Source organism: Chiloscyllium plagiosum, unplaced genomic scaffold, assembly GCF_037043375.1.
Source record: "Chiloscyllium plagiosum isolate Xiang-an unplaced genomic scaffold, Cpla_swu_hap1 HiC_scaffold_11, whole genome shotgun sequence".
NCBI lineage: Eukaryota > Metazoa > Chordata > Chondrichthyes > Orectolobiformes > Hemiscylliidae > Chiloscyllium > Chiloscyllium plagiosum.
In genome coordinates, this window is record NW_028270149.1 from 23142180 (window position 1) to 23157770 (window position 15591).

At 42.0% G+C, this 15591-nt stretch overlaps 1 protein-coding gene across 4 annotated transcripts in view; it reads right to left on the minus strand.

The window, feature by feature from the left end:
- col4a6 (collagen, type IV, alpha 6) overlaps positions 1 to 15591 on the minus strand; it is a 423829-nt gene that overhangs the window by 128878 nt on the left and 279360 nt on the right. For 3 of the 4 annotated variants that reach the window (XM_043705027.2, XM_087991899.1, XM_087991897.1), the window contains exons 13-16: positions 12274 to 12375; positions 8562 to 8615; positions 7247 to 7309; positions 169 to 213 (exon numbers count right to left, since the gene is read on the minus strand). In XM_043705027.2, the coding sequence (XP_043560962.2) occupies positions 169 to 213; positions 7247 to 7309; positions 8562 to 8615; positions 12274 to 12375 (264 nt within the window). Of the gene's footprint in view, positions 1 to 168; positions 214 to 7246; positions 7310 to 8561; positions 8616 to 12273; positions 12376 to 12922; positions 13016 to 15591 lie in introns of all 4 variants that reach the window. The other variant, XM_087991898.1, reaches the window with a different exon arrangement.

Here is a 15591-nt window from a genome sequence, read left to right on the forward strand (position 1 = left end):
CACACACAACTCGTTCAATCGTGAATACTGACAGATGAATAGCCTTTTACATTTATCTAGTTTTGAACAGCGGAGAGCTAAGTATAAACAGGTACATGTATGAATGAATACAATAGTAAGTCTTTTAAGATATTGATCCAGCAATTTGCAGACTTCGAGGGCACTTACTTTCTTTCCTGGAATTCCAGGTGATCCATCTAAACCAAAAGATCCCTGTGGAAGAATGAAGAATGTGTCAATACATATTTGGGTACTTCATGCAGGATGATGCCCTACCTCTGGAGTCCATCAAGATCCATCTTTGATCTTCACTCTCTTTTCCATTTACATGATGCTCTAAATCACACCAAGTGAAGACATGGCATGAGTTCCCACATGCATAATGAGGAAACCACTGCCTTTTCTTGACCCTTATTATTTTGTGTCCTCAGACATGACACGTTATTTTGAGTGAAGCACCATTCTCTTCAGTTAAACATTAGGAAATCCAATGCCATTTTTCTCAGCCTCCACCACAAACTCCATACCTTCGCTGCCAGTTCCATCCTCCAACTTCAATCACTGCGTCAGATTGAGCTCAACTATTTGCAACTTTAACATCTTATTCACCTTCATGGTCTCAAAGACCAACACTATCACCTTATCACTCTTAACACAGCCTACCACATACCACCATCCTCAGAACACTCCATTTTCCCAACCTTCCTTCCAAATCCACAATTTGGAAATTTGAGTTCCTTTAAAACAACATTATTCTGGTATTTCTTGAGTAGCGGCAACCTCATGTAGTTGTTGCTACAGCAATTACTTTCCTTCCCTAAACATACACATGTTCTTAAGCCAAGACAAACGGCAAATTAAAAAGGTAAGTATTACTTCTTGGATTTCTTCAGTTACTGAGGAGTCATGAACATTTTGCTAAACATTGTGTAATCATCAGTGAACATCCCCAATTCTCAGCTTATGGTAGGAAGCAGGTAATTGATCAAGCAGTTTAAGATGAAGGAAACTACCTTGTGGAACTCCTGCAGGGATGTTTTGGAGCTGAGATGACTGACCTCCAATATTCACCACCATCTTCCTTTGTGCCAGGTATGACTCCAACCAACATTCCCTTCCTACTGCCAACCCCAAAGGCTTTACATCTTTCCAAGTCTCACCTAAACTGTCTACATGGGTCAGCATCTGCCCACCTCCTGTTATTTCTCTCAGCCCCAGCCATATAACGTTGACAAGACAGATCTGTAGTGCATTGATCCTCTCATTCCTTTGAAGCCAGGGTGCTATTGGCCATCGACGATCCTACCCTCTTATATGACCCCTTTCTTTCCAATATTGTGCCACATCCCCCTTTACATATTGAATCAGCATCCTTCAGTATTGTCATTCCCCTCTGCATCACTGCTTTCCAACTCCAACCCCTATATTCCCCAACTTCTTGTCCACAGCTGTGGTCTCTGATAACATCACCCTTTCCCTCCTGCCCCTTTGACTTTTAATGGATGGACACCCCAGATTGACAGTGGCCCATACTCTTAAGCAATGAATGATGAGTTACCAGACCCTTGACCAATAACTGTGCAGCTCCCTAACTATGTTTCTAGGACTCCCTGGATTGGTTTCACTGGACCCACAGGCCTGACAGCAGCTTTTAACAACAAACAAATGCAGGAACGATAATGGGCAAGGGGGGATAGGAGTCAAATCAAGGGACATTCATCAAGGAATAGAGTCAGAAAAGAAAACATATTCTTGAATAATTAGAAGAATCAATGAAAGGAATCAATTGAAATTTCAACAGAAGAAGGATTAAAGCACTAAAGCACACATTTTTCAAAGAGCAGTTTTGGAAATAAAGAGGGACTGCCTAGAGCTTTAAGACAGAGCAGATAGAAGCAGCTCATATCAACATATTGTCACTGCCTGATTCTGCCTCAAACTACCACCTGAAATCTCCTTCGTATGCCTTTAGGCAAGCATATCATCCATCTATTGCATCTAGATTTTGACTACCTAACAAAAATAATGAACTCTTCTGACTGGGTCATCCTGGATGTGCATAACGAGTTGCGAATAGTATTCTATCTCTGATCTTATGCAATTCTCATAAGGAAGGAAAGCTGGAAAATATAAATGAATGCTGTTCTGTTTGCAGTTTCAAAAGTCAAAAGATCAAAAGGTTTCAGATGCCTAACATTAAGATCAAATTCAAAACTGAGTAACTGCTATCTCTGTACTAGACTTAAACTGGAGTTCATTGCTGTCAAACAGAATAGATAAAGCAGTGATTTGATGAAGGATTTTGAAACTATGAAGGAAGAGAATGGATATAAGCAGGCTATTTCCATGATTCAAAGATCTATAACAGAGTTTCCTAAAGTGTAGGTTAGGACCCTAAGTGGAGATCCTGAGCTGGAGTTCAAGATAATTCAAAGGCACCACTGATTATCATGAATCTCTCTCAGTTCTAACAGTAGTCCTCTCATTATAACAGACAGACCCTGACTTTGATCCTGACAGGTACCTCCCACCCTAACACACAGGTTCTCACAGGACCTCAACCCCCTCCAATCAGTTCTCACTCAGTGGGTCATGACAATTTTCAAGCCTCAAAATGGAGTCACTACAGGAAAATGTTTTGGAAGAGTTGAGCTGGAATATGTGTACAGAATTAACAGCCCAAACAGACAAAATTTAGGTGGGCAGGCAACCCAGAGGGTTGTAAAACTCTGAATCAGAATTAGTGATTCAAATGACAGCAAGCTGTAAATCTTCTCTGCATGTTTACTGAGGTGCTGCACTTGGTTCCCAATTGAACTGGTGCAAACCATGAACATTTGACGACAGGGTCTAGGAGATGGTTTCAAGTCTATTAACGAGATTTTGAATCATAGCCAGTGCTTGGGGTTCAATCTGCTCAGATGTTTCAGACAGCCTTTTGGCTTAAGCATAGGACTGTTGCTTTTTCCAGTGAGGCAGGATCTGATTCAAAGTTGGTTGAACATCCTATGGTTTGATTCTGCATTCATGTTGGTTGGATTCCAATGCCGATTTTTCAGAATAGGTTAAATGGTTTCTCGCCTTCTTCATATTTATGCCTAGGCCCAAGGCTGAGCCACTGCGCTGCGACCTCCACCACGGGGTAGGACAAGAAGAAAAGCAAATCTCGGCCACAACACTGCAATCTCACCTCACATAGGATAGAAAGGCAGCTCCTGAATCCATCCCAACCAGAACTGGGATTGGGATCAGGATAAAGTGCCTTCCACACTATCATCCAGCCAACAAAGCTAACCAGACCCCCATGAGTCTGAGTAGCTGCAGCAACATTCACTTTTACATACTTACCTAACTTTCGCATGCACATTGCAGTCTGGACAGTAAAGGCTCCGATTTTTTCCTTCACATGGCTGACCAGGAATATTCCCTGCTTTTACCACCCATCATTGGCACTTGTTGGAGGGATTTACCAGTTGATACCTATTTGGCTACATTAAGAATGCACCTTCTTTGGCCATCAAGTCTTGGAGGAGGACTTGAACCTGCAGCTTTTGGATCCAAGGCAGCCACTGCCCCAGAAGACCTCCTAAATTATATTTGAACACAATGAAAATAACCAGACAAGATAATGGAGTATGAATGCGAAACCATACCGAGGATAGACAACCAAACATGTTCAGGTTGAGCAAAATGGCTTGCTTCTGACTTGTAATTTCTATCTAATTCTTCCACATTCTCAAAGGAGAATAAAGGACAACAAGTGACAAGCCTTTGTACTGTCCAGGCTAAGCGCTAGCAGATCCAACTGTTCCTTATAATGTGAAAGAAGTATAATCTTTGTCAAAATATGCCATGAGAAACCTTGGGCAAAAACAACAATTCCAGTGGTTTGAAATATCTCGGGAGATGCAGCGTAATTAAATCTGCTTCACTTCTGTGAACAATACTGTTCAACCACAAAATAGCATTGCTTCATCATATATTGAACCTGAATGATTTGTAGCCTTGTGAAGGAACAAGGATCAAAATATATAGCGTTAATACTGTCCAGGAAGACTTTGTTCAAAATTATTTTCAAATTAAATTTACAGCAAGATTTGTTTTCTGACAGGTGACAAAACCAACAAGGCAAACACAATATTTTTCATTCCCCATACAAGAATGTGAATTTGCCAATGAGAAATACACACACCAAAGATGGTTCTCAACACTCTGTGCTAACACACTAGGAGAAAGTGAGGACTGCAGATGCTGTAGGTCTGAGTCAAAAAATGTGGTGCTGGAAAAGCACATCTGGTCAGGCAGCATCCAAGGAGAAGAATCAATGTTTCAGGCATAAGCCCTTCATCAGGAACACGGGGGATGGGGACCAAGGAAGCTAAGAGATAAGTGGCAGGAGAATGGGGCTGGGGGGAAGGTAGTTTGGAAGGTGTTAGGTAGACGAAGGTGGAGGGTGATGGTGATAGGTTGGAGAGGAAGGTGCAGCAGATAGGTAGGAAGGAAGATGGACAGGTAGGACACTTCAGGAGTTGGAAGGTTGGATCTGGGATAAGGTGGGGGAGGAGAGATGAGGACACTGATTCCATGTGGTTGAAGGGTCCTGAGGCAAGTGATGAGGTGTTCCTCCTCCAGGCATTGGATGGCTTGGATTTGGTGGTGGAGGCGGCCCAGGTCTTGCATGCCCTTGATGGAGTGAGGGGGGAGTTGAAGTGGTCGGTCACAAGGCGGTGGGGTTGTTGGGTGCGTATGTCCTGGAGATGTTCTCTGAACCATTGTGCTAGCTGGAGCTATCAACACTGGGACATAACTTTATAATGCCAGCCTTATAATTAAAACTGCAATCACACAAAAGAATATATGGTACCAAGACTTATTATTATATCAGGACCCGCACCTTCAGAACCCTGTTCTGTACAAGGGTCACTGGATTCAAAACGTTAACTCTGCTTTCCCAAATGCTGCCAGATCTGCAGAGCTTTTCCAGCAATATTTATTCTTATTTATTTAATTCCTGATGGATATCCTTACTTTTAAGAAAAACTCACACCTGTACCAAATTTGATGTTTGGATTCTTTCATAAATAACAATTAGTTATCCCTTCGGAATTTATCTAGTTTCAGAATTTATACTTTTCATATAAGCATCAAATTGCATGTGTTTTCATTCCAAAATAAATCTTTTCATTTAGTTTACTGTATTAAATACTCAGTGCACCCTACTTTTATCCCTTTTTGGTGAGGATACAGTTATTGATAAATTTCACCCATCCCTTTTACTACCTGGGAAAATTATAACCTAGCTAAAAAAAGGCTGAGGGGTGACCTTGTTTAAGGGCATGGATAGGGTAAATAGACAAGGTCATTTGCCTGGCATGGGGAGTCCAGAACTAAAGGGCAGAGGTTCATGGTGAGATGGGGAAAGATTAAAAGGAACTGAAGTGGCAACTTTTTCACGCAGAGGATGGTGCGTGTATGGAATGAGCTGCCAGAGGTGGTGAAGACTGGTACAATTACAACATTTAAAAGGCATCTGGATGGGAATATGAATAGGAAGGGTTTAGAGGGAATATGGACCAAGTGCTGGCAAATGGGACTAGATTAATTTACGATATCTAGTCAGCATGGACGAGTTGGACCAAAGGGTCTATTTCCATGCTGCACATCTCTATGATGCTAAGTGAAAATTAATTTCAGGATATATTAATAACCTCAACAGTTTCCAAAACTTTGTCTTTGAATCTGGCTTTCTCTAGCTGAACATAAGACCATAAGACATAGGAGCAGAAGTAAGGCAACTCAGCCCATCGAGTTTGCTCCACCATTCAATCATGGCTGATAAGTTTCTCAACCCCATTCTCCCGCTTTCTCCCCTTAACCCTTGATCCCCTTGATACATACGAACCTATCTATCTCAGCCCTAAATATACTCAATGACCTGGCCTCCATAGCCTTCTGTGGCAGTGAATTCCATAGATTCCCCACTCTCTGGCTGAAGAAGTTTCTCCTTATCTCCATTCTCAAAGGTCTTCCCTTTACTCTAAGGCTGTGTCCTCAGGTCGCAGTCGTTCCTACCATGAGGCTGAGGGAAATTAAATGAGAGCTATTCATGATCCTAGATAGCTCCATTAAAAGATCTATGTTTATATTATATTGCAACTTCTCTTGTGAATTCCAAAGAAGGCCATCTGACCTTAGCTCAGGTTTGACTCTGGATGATTTGCAGGAATCTAAGCCTTAAGTACTGGGATTCTATCCTTAAACCTTTAGGATTTTCTCTCTTCTTTAAGATCCTCATCAAAGCTTGCCACTTCCTATCTCAAAATCTCCTTTTTAATCACTAGTCAGGTTGTCTTTGACTAAGATCCTGTGAAGCTCCTTCGGGGATTTCCATATTAAAATGGCTATTTAAGTGATTTTCCCATGCATTTATAACCACCCTCATTCTATGCTGCAAAATCTAGGTTGACGCCTTGCAGTGCTTTTTATAGCCAAGGTATCCCCGGACACCACTTGCCTCTCTCTCTCAGTGAGAATACGAGTCAGAGCAGTGAGCACCATTTGTGTCTGTATCACTACACCTGTCCATTTCGTCCATTGGTACAGCAAACATCAGAGGGTCTATTTTCTAAATGCCAGCATCCCGGTGTGAAGGGGAGCGCATACTGGACAACTGACATACTGTCCATGAAGGAGACTTATGGAGAATGTGCCTGTGATTTCCAGTGGTACAATGACCCAGTGGTTAGCACTGCTGCCTCCAGTGCTAGGGACCTGGGTTCAATTCTATCCTCAGGCGACTATCTCTGTTGAGTTTACACGTTCTCCCCATGTCTACATGAGTTTCCTCCAGGCGCACCAGCTTCCTCCCACAATCCAAAGGTGTGCAGGTTAGATGGATTGACTACCGTAAATTGTCCATAGTGTCCAGGGATGTACAGTTGGATGGATTCACTGGGAGTGGGGAGCGGGGGTCGATGGGCCGAATGGTCTACTTCCACACTGCAGGGATTCTACATATGCTGTTGGTGGATGAAGTTCCACATTGTAAGCACTAATTCAGAATGCTAGGCCATACGTTTCAGTGCTGTTCTCACCTTTACCTAATGATTTTGAAGGTTCTTTCAATAGATATCAAGGCACTGATTTCTTTGATAAGTGATAGATCGGGGAGCATCTTTCATCATCTCCCCTCAGCAGAATGGGAACATGTGGCAATTGGTAATTTAGTTAAAATGTTGCTCCATACCCTTGGGCCTGGGAGACCAGGGATTCCTTTCTCTCCTTTTGCTCTCACTATATCCGAATATCCCTGGAAAAGAAGGAAGACAACAGTTACATGAGGCTTGACTTCACTTTGATAAAAACTTATATTAAACTACAAGCTACATTGCAAAAACAAAAAGAAAGGAAGCTAACCAGAAAACAGATTTCAAACTTCATCCTTTTTAATGTAATTGCTCCTGCCTTCTGCCCGATAACAGAGCTTCATATTTTTTCTCTGTGTCCTCTGACTCTCTAACTTGCTTTAAACCTGTCATATCTCTAACTTCTCCCAATCATTCTCTTTTCACAGCTGCTGCCTGACCCTTTGAATATCCCCACTATCTTCAACTTATTTTTGACTATATTAGATTTGCACCAACCATACCTTCTATTCAATTTTCAAACATCCCCCCCGTCTCCTAAAAATAAAGAAACTTTTTGCCACATCTGCAAAGTCAACCTCCATCTTAACTTGCACACACATTTTACCCCTAGACTTGCCTTTTTCATTAAGGCATGAAATATAAGAGCAGGGAGGTGATGATGGAGCTATATGTGAGATTGGTAAGGCCACAGTTCAAATACTGTGTACAATTCTGATCACCACATTGAAGGAAGGATGTGATTGCATTGCAGGGATTCATAGGATGTTACTTGGGTTAGTGTGATTCAGCTGTAAAGAGAGATTAGAGGGATTTGGTTTGTTTTCCTTGGAGAAGGCTGAGGGGGAACCAGATTGCGGTCTACAAAATTATCAGGGGCTTGAATAGACAGGATAGGAATGAAATTTGCCCCCTTAGCGGAGGGGGTCAATAATCAGGGTGCATAGATTTATGGTAAGGGATAGAAGATTGAGAGGTGATTTAAGCCAATAGATTTTCATTCAAGGGTGGTGAATGTCTGGAACTCACTGCCTATATGGGTGATAGAGACAGGACCTATCATGCTCTTTAGAAGCATTTAGATGGATGCTTGAAAAGTCATAGCATACAGGGTTAAGGGTCAAAGGCTATAAAATGGGATTAAAGCAATTTGGGTGTTTGATGACTGTCGCAGACTTGATGGGCCTCATGTCCATGCTATTGAAGTAAACCAGGAGGAGGAGGAGACACACGAAAAGTCACCAGTACTCAGAGAGCCAGCACATCTGAGAAGGAGGTCTGGGAGAAAAACCACAGGGAAGAGGGGTGATATTTAGAACATTTGCATCACTCCTCTCCCCTGCCCACATTGAGAGTAATGGACTGATTGTACAAAGCATCACAAACCCTATGCAAATGACAGAAGGAAACATTTACCGGAAGGCCAGGAAATCCAAACTCTCCACGAGGACCAGGTGATCCCATATCACCCTGTGAGAGAGGAGAACAAATATGGCACAACATTATGGTACTGATCATCTCAAATGACAAAGGTTTGCTCAGAACTGTAAAATCTACTCAAACACCTCTCTTCCCAACACCACCTCCCCCAACTCACCAATGTCAAAACCTTACTATCATAATCTCTTTCCAAAAGAAATAGAAGCCAGCATTGTCAAAAAGCAACAAAATCAAAATTTACTAATGAACACACATTTTTACTGAATGGACTATTTAATATTGTGTGTAAATTATCTCTCTTGTCTGGCATTCAACAATTCACCACGGCCTCTATGAGTAACAGATTTGTAGCCAGCAATATTACTGGACCAAAATTTGTCCCCCATTCAGAAAAGACATGTATAATTAGATTGTTTTGTGTTTTATCACTACTGTTATTTCTTGTCAAGGTATTTGCATTACTTGCTCTCAAAATGATTTATGTTACATGCCTGAACCAGAGGTCGGTTAGCTGAGTAGGCTGGACAGCTGATTTGTGGTGCATAGTGACATCAATAATGTACAAAGTTAAAAATCACACAACATCAGTTTATAGTCCAACAGGTTTAATTGGAAGCACACTAGCTTTCGGAGCGACGCTCCTTCATCAGGTGATCTCCGAATCATCAATAATGTAGGTTTAATTCCTGCACTAGATGAGATTACCACAAAGGTCCCACCCTCTCAACCTTACCCCTCACTGAGGCATGGTGACCCTCAGATTAAACTATCACTCATCCTCATTTTCTAAATTAAAGAGCAATTTTTATTTTTCTTGCCCTAAAGTTCTCTTGGCAAAGTTATTGCAAGAATCCATCCCCTCTCAGTGAAGCAGGACGTTTTGGTTCTGCTCTTGTAAACAATTAACTCATCATATATCTTCCTGAGCATTAATAGTGACAATGGCTTGATTATTACTCCCTTAATCATCTGTCCGGCATGATTGGATTGCCATTTAAAGTTAAAGCAGCATCTAAAGGGAGAAAATGTGAAAAATGCCCATGTCTGAGTCTTGCTATTCCTGACACTATATTTTCACATGCCACTGTATTGACTACATTTACAATAAATGTTTGTCAGAGACCTGACTACATAGTTTGGCAATTCCTGAGTTACCCACAAATTAACACCTTCAATGAGAAATTATTCAGTTATTCCTTCTGTAGACTCAATGCCGTACATCACATTCCTCTCGATTCAGCATTTCAGCAGATGTCTACGTACTCACATTCGTGATGTCCCAGTCAAATTTCATGGGAAGGCAGCATGTGGTAGCTCTGCAGCTGGCCATCTTCTGGAAGCTCTGCATTTCCAAAGTATACCCAACTACATTGGTCCCTTCTGCACAAAATACTGCCCTTTTCTGCAATTCCACCATTTGAACTAATGTTTCAAAGCAGGCTCACTTAACACCATTTAGTTGAAGATTAGATTGTTCTGCTCACTCCTGGGAGTGCCACATGGAATTAGCTAGAAATATCTACCATAGATACAGACACTCAGGCTAAAAGGCCTAATCTGGCATTTATGTCAATAGACAATAGTCAATGTCCTACATGAGCATTCTCCCATTTGACACCACCTGACCCAATCAGCATTTCCTTCTACCACTTTTTCCCTCATCTATTTGTCCAGCTTCCCCTTTGACCCATCAGTGCGGTGAGATCCAGTGTCCATACTCCCCATGAATATTTGCTGGGAGGAATTCAGGCAATTTTCCACAGGAAACGGCAGAGAAAGGAAATGGACTAACAACGTTATTTAAATTACATTTTGATTTGGCCCTTTTGTGCTATGGCTGTTAGGATCCACTTGTTTCATACTGCAGTTGGTAGTTTCCATTGATTTCAGGTAGAAATGACACAAAGTGATAGCTCAGATAATAATCCTGACAAGGCAGGTGGTGAATGGAAATCTAGGATCTATGAAGCAGCAACCCTGTTTAGAAGCACAGATAAAGGGATAATGGATTACAGCTTTATGATGAACTGATTCATGAAAAGCAAGTGGAGTAGGGTATCAACGTTAGTTGAGGCCATAACCAAATGATATTATTGACCAGACTTTAGGGGATGAATGCCATACTCCTACTCCTAATTTGTATGCTCATATGTTTAATGGGGCAGACAAGCAGGAGGCTGGAAGAACGCAGCAAGCCAGGCAGGATCAGGAGGTGAAGAAATCAAAGATTCGTGTGTAACCCAAAGGAAGGGTTACACTCAAAACATTGACCTCTCTACCTCCTGATGCGGCCTGGCTTGCTGTATTCTTCCAGCCTTCTGCTTTTCTACCTTGGATTCCAGCATCTGCCTTTTTATTTTTTTTTGTCTCCAGCAAATGTTTAATAGGTTGTGTAACCAGCATACAACACTGTCACATCAGTGTCAGGAAGGATGTCTGACAGCGAAAATTGTTATTATGAAGTTCTAAGTCTAAATTACTTCAAAGGTTGCACTGTAGAGAGATGAATGATGTGGAGGCTTGGGTGTTGGACTGGGTGGATGAAAGTAAAAATCACACAATACCAGGTTATAGTCCAACAAGTTTAGCTGAAAGTAGAAGCTTTCGGAGCGCTGCTCCTTCATCAGGTAGCTAGTGGGGCATGATGATAGGACATAGAATTTATAATAAAAAATAAAAATGGCACACAACTGACACAATGTATTGAACAAACCTAGATTGCTGTTAAGTCTTCAATCACTTAGAATGGGTTTGCAGGTTTGTATTTGCAAATACATTTTATTTTATTCAAAAAGCACACAAACTGAAGGCAGTCAGTCAGTGTGACATTTTATAAATTCCTACTTTTGGAAATAGAATCAGTTTGACTCCAGGTTGGGATACAGACAGACTCTAACCTCACACCTTTAATACATTGTCTGAGCTGAGATGTCACCTTTACTTTAGATCTGATAAAATCTTAAGTTATCTTGGAGCTGTGACTTGAAAGGTATTCTGAGATTTACATATTAATCAATCGAAACCTGCATCCCCATTCTCAGTGATTAAAGACGTAACAGCAATCTCAGTTTGTTCAATACATCACATCAGTTGTATAACACTTTGATCTTTTACTCTAAATTCCGTGTGTCCTACGATCCTGCCCACTAGCTACCTGACAAAGGAGCAGTGCTCTGAGAGCTTCCACTTTCCAATAAACCTGTTGGTCTATAACCTGGTATTGTGTGACTTTTAACAACCTCTGAATGTCTGTAATGTTTCCATGAAATGAAACATAACAAGCCAAACTCTTACCCAGTGGGAAAGTCCATAATCTGTCAATAATTGGGAATCTCACTCATTAAAGCCATAGAATGGGCCCAAAGTGGGAAATCAGCAATGAGGAAAGATCTCAGAGACTCAGAGCAAGGCTGAGTACAGGGAACTTACAGCCTGTAGCGAACACCTTCTGCTTCTGACTCCTAAATTGCCTGATGGGGATATTGATGCAAAAAGAAAAGAGATTTCTGTTGTCTAGCGGGCATCAGTATGAGTATAATAATCAGTTCCATGTCCTAACATAGGAAGAACTGCCAATAATGTTTAGTCCTCAAAGTATCAACTTATTCCTGGATGGTGAGTCTAAATTTACACTGAAATGTCATTCACCCTTCCCAGCCGCGACCAACCTTTTTTTCGTTCCACAAACCTTTTCACCTTTGTCCCCTTTTGGAAATCCAGGTTGTCCACCAAACTCAAGTTGCCCGGTGGCAGGTGGTGGTCCAGGAGGACCTGGCAGACCCACGTCTCCCTGAGGTGTAGCAATCAGGAAGGAAGCTTACATTTTTTTTAATCAAACAAAACAACGTTACCTGTGATTGTGGTAACCCTGGTTGGAAATGGGGCACTGAACTGTGGGGTACCATTGTTTCTGAGGGTTAGAATGGGTCATATCCAATGTCTGTCAACTCTTAAGTGGCCTTGGTTTACTCCACAAAGAGTGTTCATCCAACAAGAACATTTTACTTATTAGGATCAGATCTCCTGTGCAATTATCAATAGATCGCAAATTCAAAAATAACATTAGCTCTCTAGGCCAAAGGACCTATGTTAAAAGGCATGCTGTAAAACACAATCTATTCATATGGCTATGAATCGAAAGTGCTCATAGCTCCTTAAGCAGGTCAACTAGTGCACTCATTAACTCATGACCAACAATAAGGATATAAAGCCAGTTTCTTTATAATGAGGGAATGTACGGCTGAATCTCCTGAATTAGGAGAGGAATAGTGTCCAATAAGCCCCATTTCCTGCAGGACTGCCATGCACTCAGTTCACAGCTCGCTCCCAAGTGTTACCTTCTCTCCTACGATGGAGAAGTTTAGCCCAGGCCCTGAGCCCTGTGGGATAGTTCCTGGGCGGCCGGGAGGGCCCGGAAGGCCTACATCACCCTGGGGTCAGGGAGGGTGGAGGGAGGGAGGAGGGCGGAAAAGTTAGTTACGGTTAGTGTCAGAAACAGTTTTAGTGTATTATAGACAAAAGTAACAATCTTGCAAAGTTAACTATTTTCACCTTCCCACCACCAGAGGAAAAGATCTTTTTTTTATCTTGGAAAAAAGAAACAGTGGTAAACAAGATGGTTCAGAAACAGATGTGCCAAGTAAACATATCAAAGGTAGTTCAATGGAGTAGCAGCGAAAAAGTGTGATGCTAGAAAAGCACAGCTGAAGGGGCAGCATCCAAACAGCAGGACATTCCTGATGAAGAGCTTATGCTCAAAACAGCAACTCTCCTGCTCCTCGAATGCTGCCTGACGGCTGTGTTTTTGCAGCACCACCCTTTTTGACTCCGATCTCCAGCATCTGCAGTCCTCACTTTCTCCCAATGGACTAGCAATCAGAGAGGGGTGTACAGTATTGATTCCCACAGTGATTACCAACATATTGGATTCACTACCTCAATGGGATCTTCAGGAGGGTGTAGGGTATTAACAAAGTTCACTTGTTTCCATACAGAAAGGGGGAAGGACTGGTAAAAGTGCCATCTATTGGTCTCAACTGTTCCTCGTCATGTAAGTATCACACATTTACTGAGAGAGACTGAACATGACTTAATCTCATGCTGGACAGCGTGAGAGAGGAGGGAGGGTACTCAAACAGGAAAACAGAGACAAGTGGGAATGGCAAACGAAAATAATAAGAAACCCTCTCAGAAAAAAGCGGTGGAAAGGTTACGCATGTTTATTCTCCAAACATAATTGACAAACGTTTCCATAAATAACATTCTGAAAAATGTGTCATTAATACTCTGGTTAATTTGTGCTGGTGCAGGGATTGGCCTTGCTCTCCAAGCAGGATCTGATCCGAAGGGCATCAGTGACGATAAAAACCAGGTTGCCCAATTGGAAAGAAGTCAAAGGTTCTTGGGCAAAATGCCACAGTGGTCAAAGGGAGGAGGAGCAAAGTTGAAATAAGACAAATTTTGGGAATTAGATGATGGCAAAGTTGAGATTTAAAAGCCTATTGACAACAGAGGGAAAGGAAGACCTGGTGACAGAGATAAGGAAATGAACAGAAACAAATGAGATAAAGAACAGCAGACAGCACAACAAGGCTAGATCAGAATAAAGTGAAGATGCAAATAGGAGGGAGAAGACCAACAATTCCTTTTGTTTCAATTAAACCAAAAAAAGGAATCGAGATCACAGATGTGGAAATCTGGATCCTGTCACAAGAGGCCAACCCCTGCAATCGAGAGTAGTTACACACAGCGATTGAGATTTCAGCAGCAGAATGGTGTAGTGTGTTAACTGAGCTGAACATGAAGGACAGAGGATAAGCTAGAGTTTGGGAAATGGGTGATTCAGCACATCGCATCTATTACGTCAAAAATAGCAACACGTTGGGACACAGAGCATGTGATGTCAATGGAAGCACAATACATGCTAAAGCTATCAATCCAAAGGAAGCTTGGCAGCTATTGGCAGAAGATGACTGGTTCAACAACCACCAGCACAATGCAATAGTTTTCCCAAATTTCTTCTTTGCTTTCCTCATCTCCTGAAGCAGTGACTTCAGCTGGCCTCGGGATTCATGGGTATCAACCAGTATCTCAGCTTCATGTGAAATCAGATACATTCAGGTCACAACTCACAAATGAAGGGCCTGTCCTTACCTGATAATGCACACTGTCTTATAAGTATCACCGAAGATTCTAACTCCCTGCTGGTTCACCTAAAGCTCCTCCACTGACAGCCCAGTGCGTCCATCTGGTTCCTCTTACAAACTAGGCAACTGAAATATTTCTTGAAACCCTTCTTCCCAATCCCACTGACCTTCTTGGGTCACCCCTGGTCTACTGCCAATGTCGTTCTACCAATAGCCAGGCAACTCCTGCTAATGTTTAACAGCTATACAGAGATGGTGGTCAGCTTCATTTTCTTCCCTTCTCTTGCCTGGCACCTTCCAGAACTGTGGAAGGTTTCATCCACGACAACCCACAAAATACACTAAGTTAAGAATTCTGGGAGAGATGAGGAGTCCTGAATTAAAATAATGATAATTTAGAGGGAGTGTCACTAAAGTGAGGGACATTCACGCAGGATCGGGCCCTGGAACACTCTGTTCTGAGCATTGCCTTCACAGTGACACAATGTGGTGAGGCTGTGGGACTGTATTGTGACAGCTCACAGCCTTTCATGCTGCCTTTCAGCCTTTCCCTCTTGACAGATGCACAAAAAGCCAAGAACTGCCAAACCTTGTTCACAACATAAGGATCACATCATTAAAAACAGTGATTGTAATCACAGCGAGAGCCAGTGGCAACGTGATTATGCGGTCAGTGCGGTTCGAAGGATCTCACACACACACACACGCTATCTGTTTAAAAAGCAAATGAGAATGAAGTGAGTGGGGCATTTGTTAGGATGGCTCGAGATCCAGGCATTGTAGCTTGCTGCTTATTAAAACTTAATCCAAACAGCACAGACAGCAGGAATGCAGTTGTTCTTTTTCAATATTTCATACAG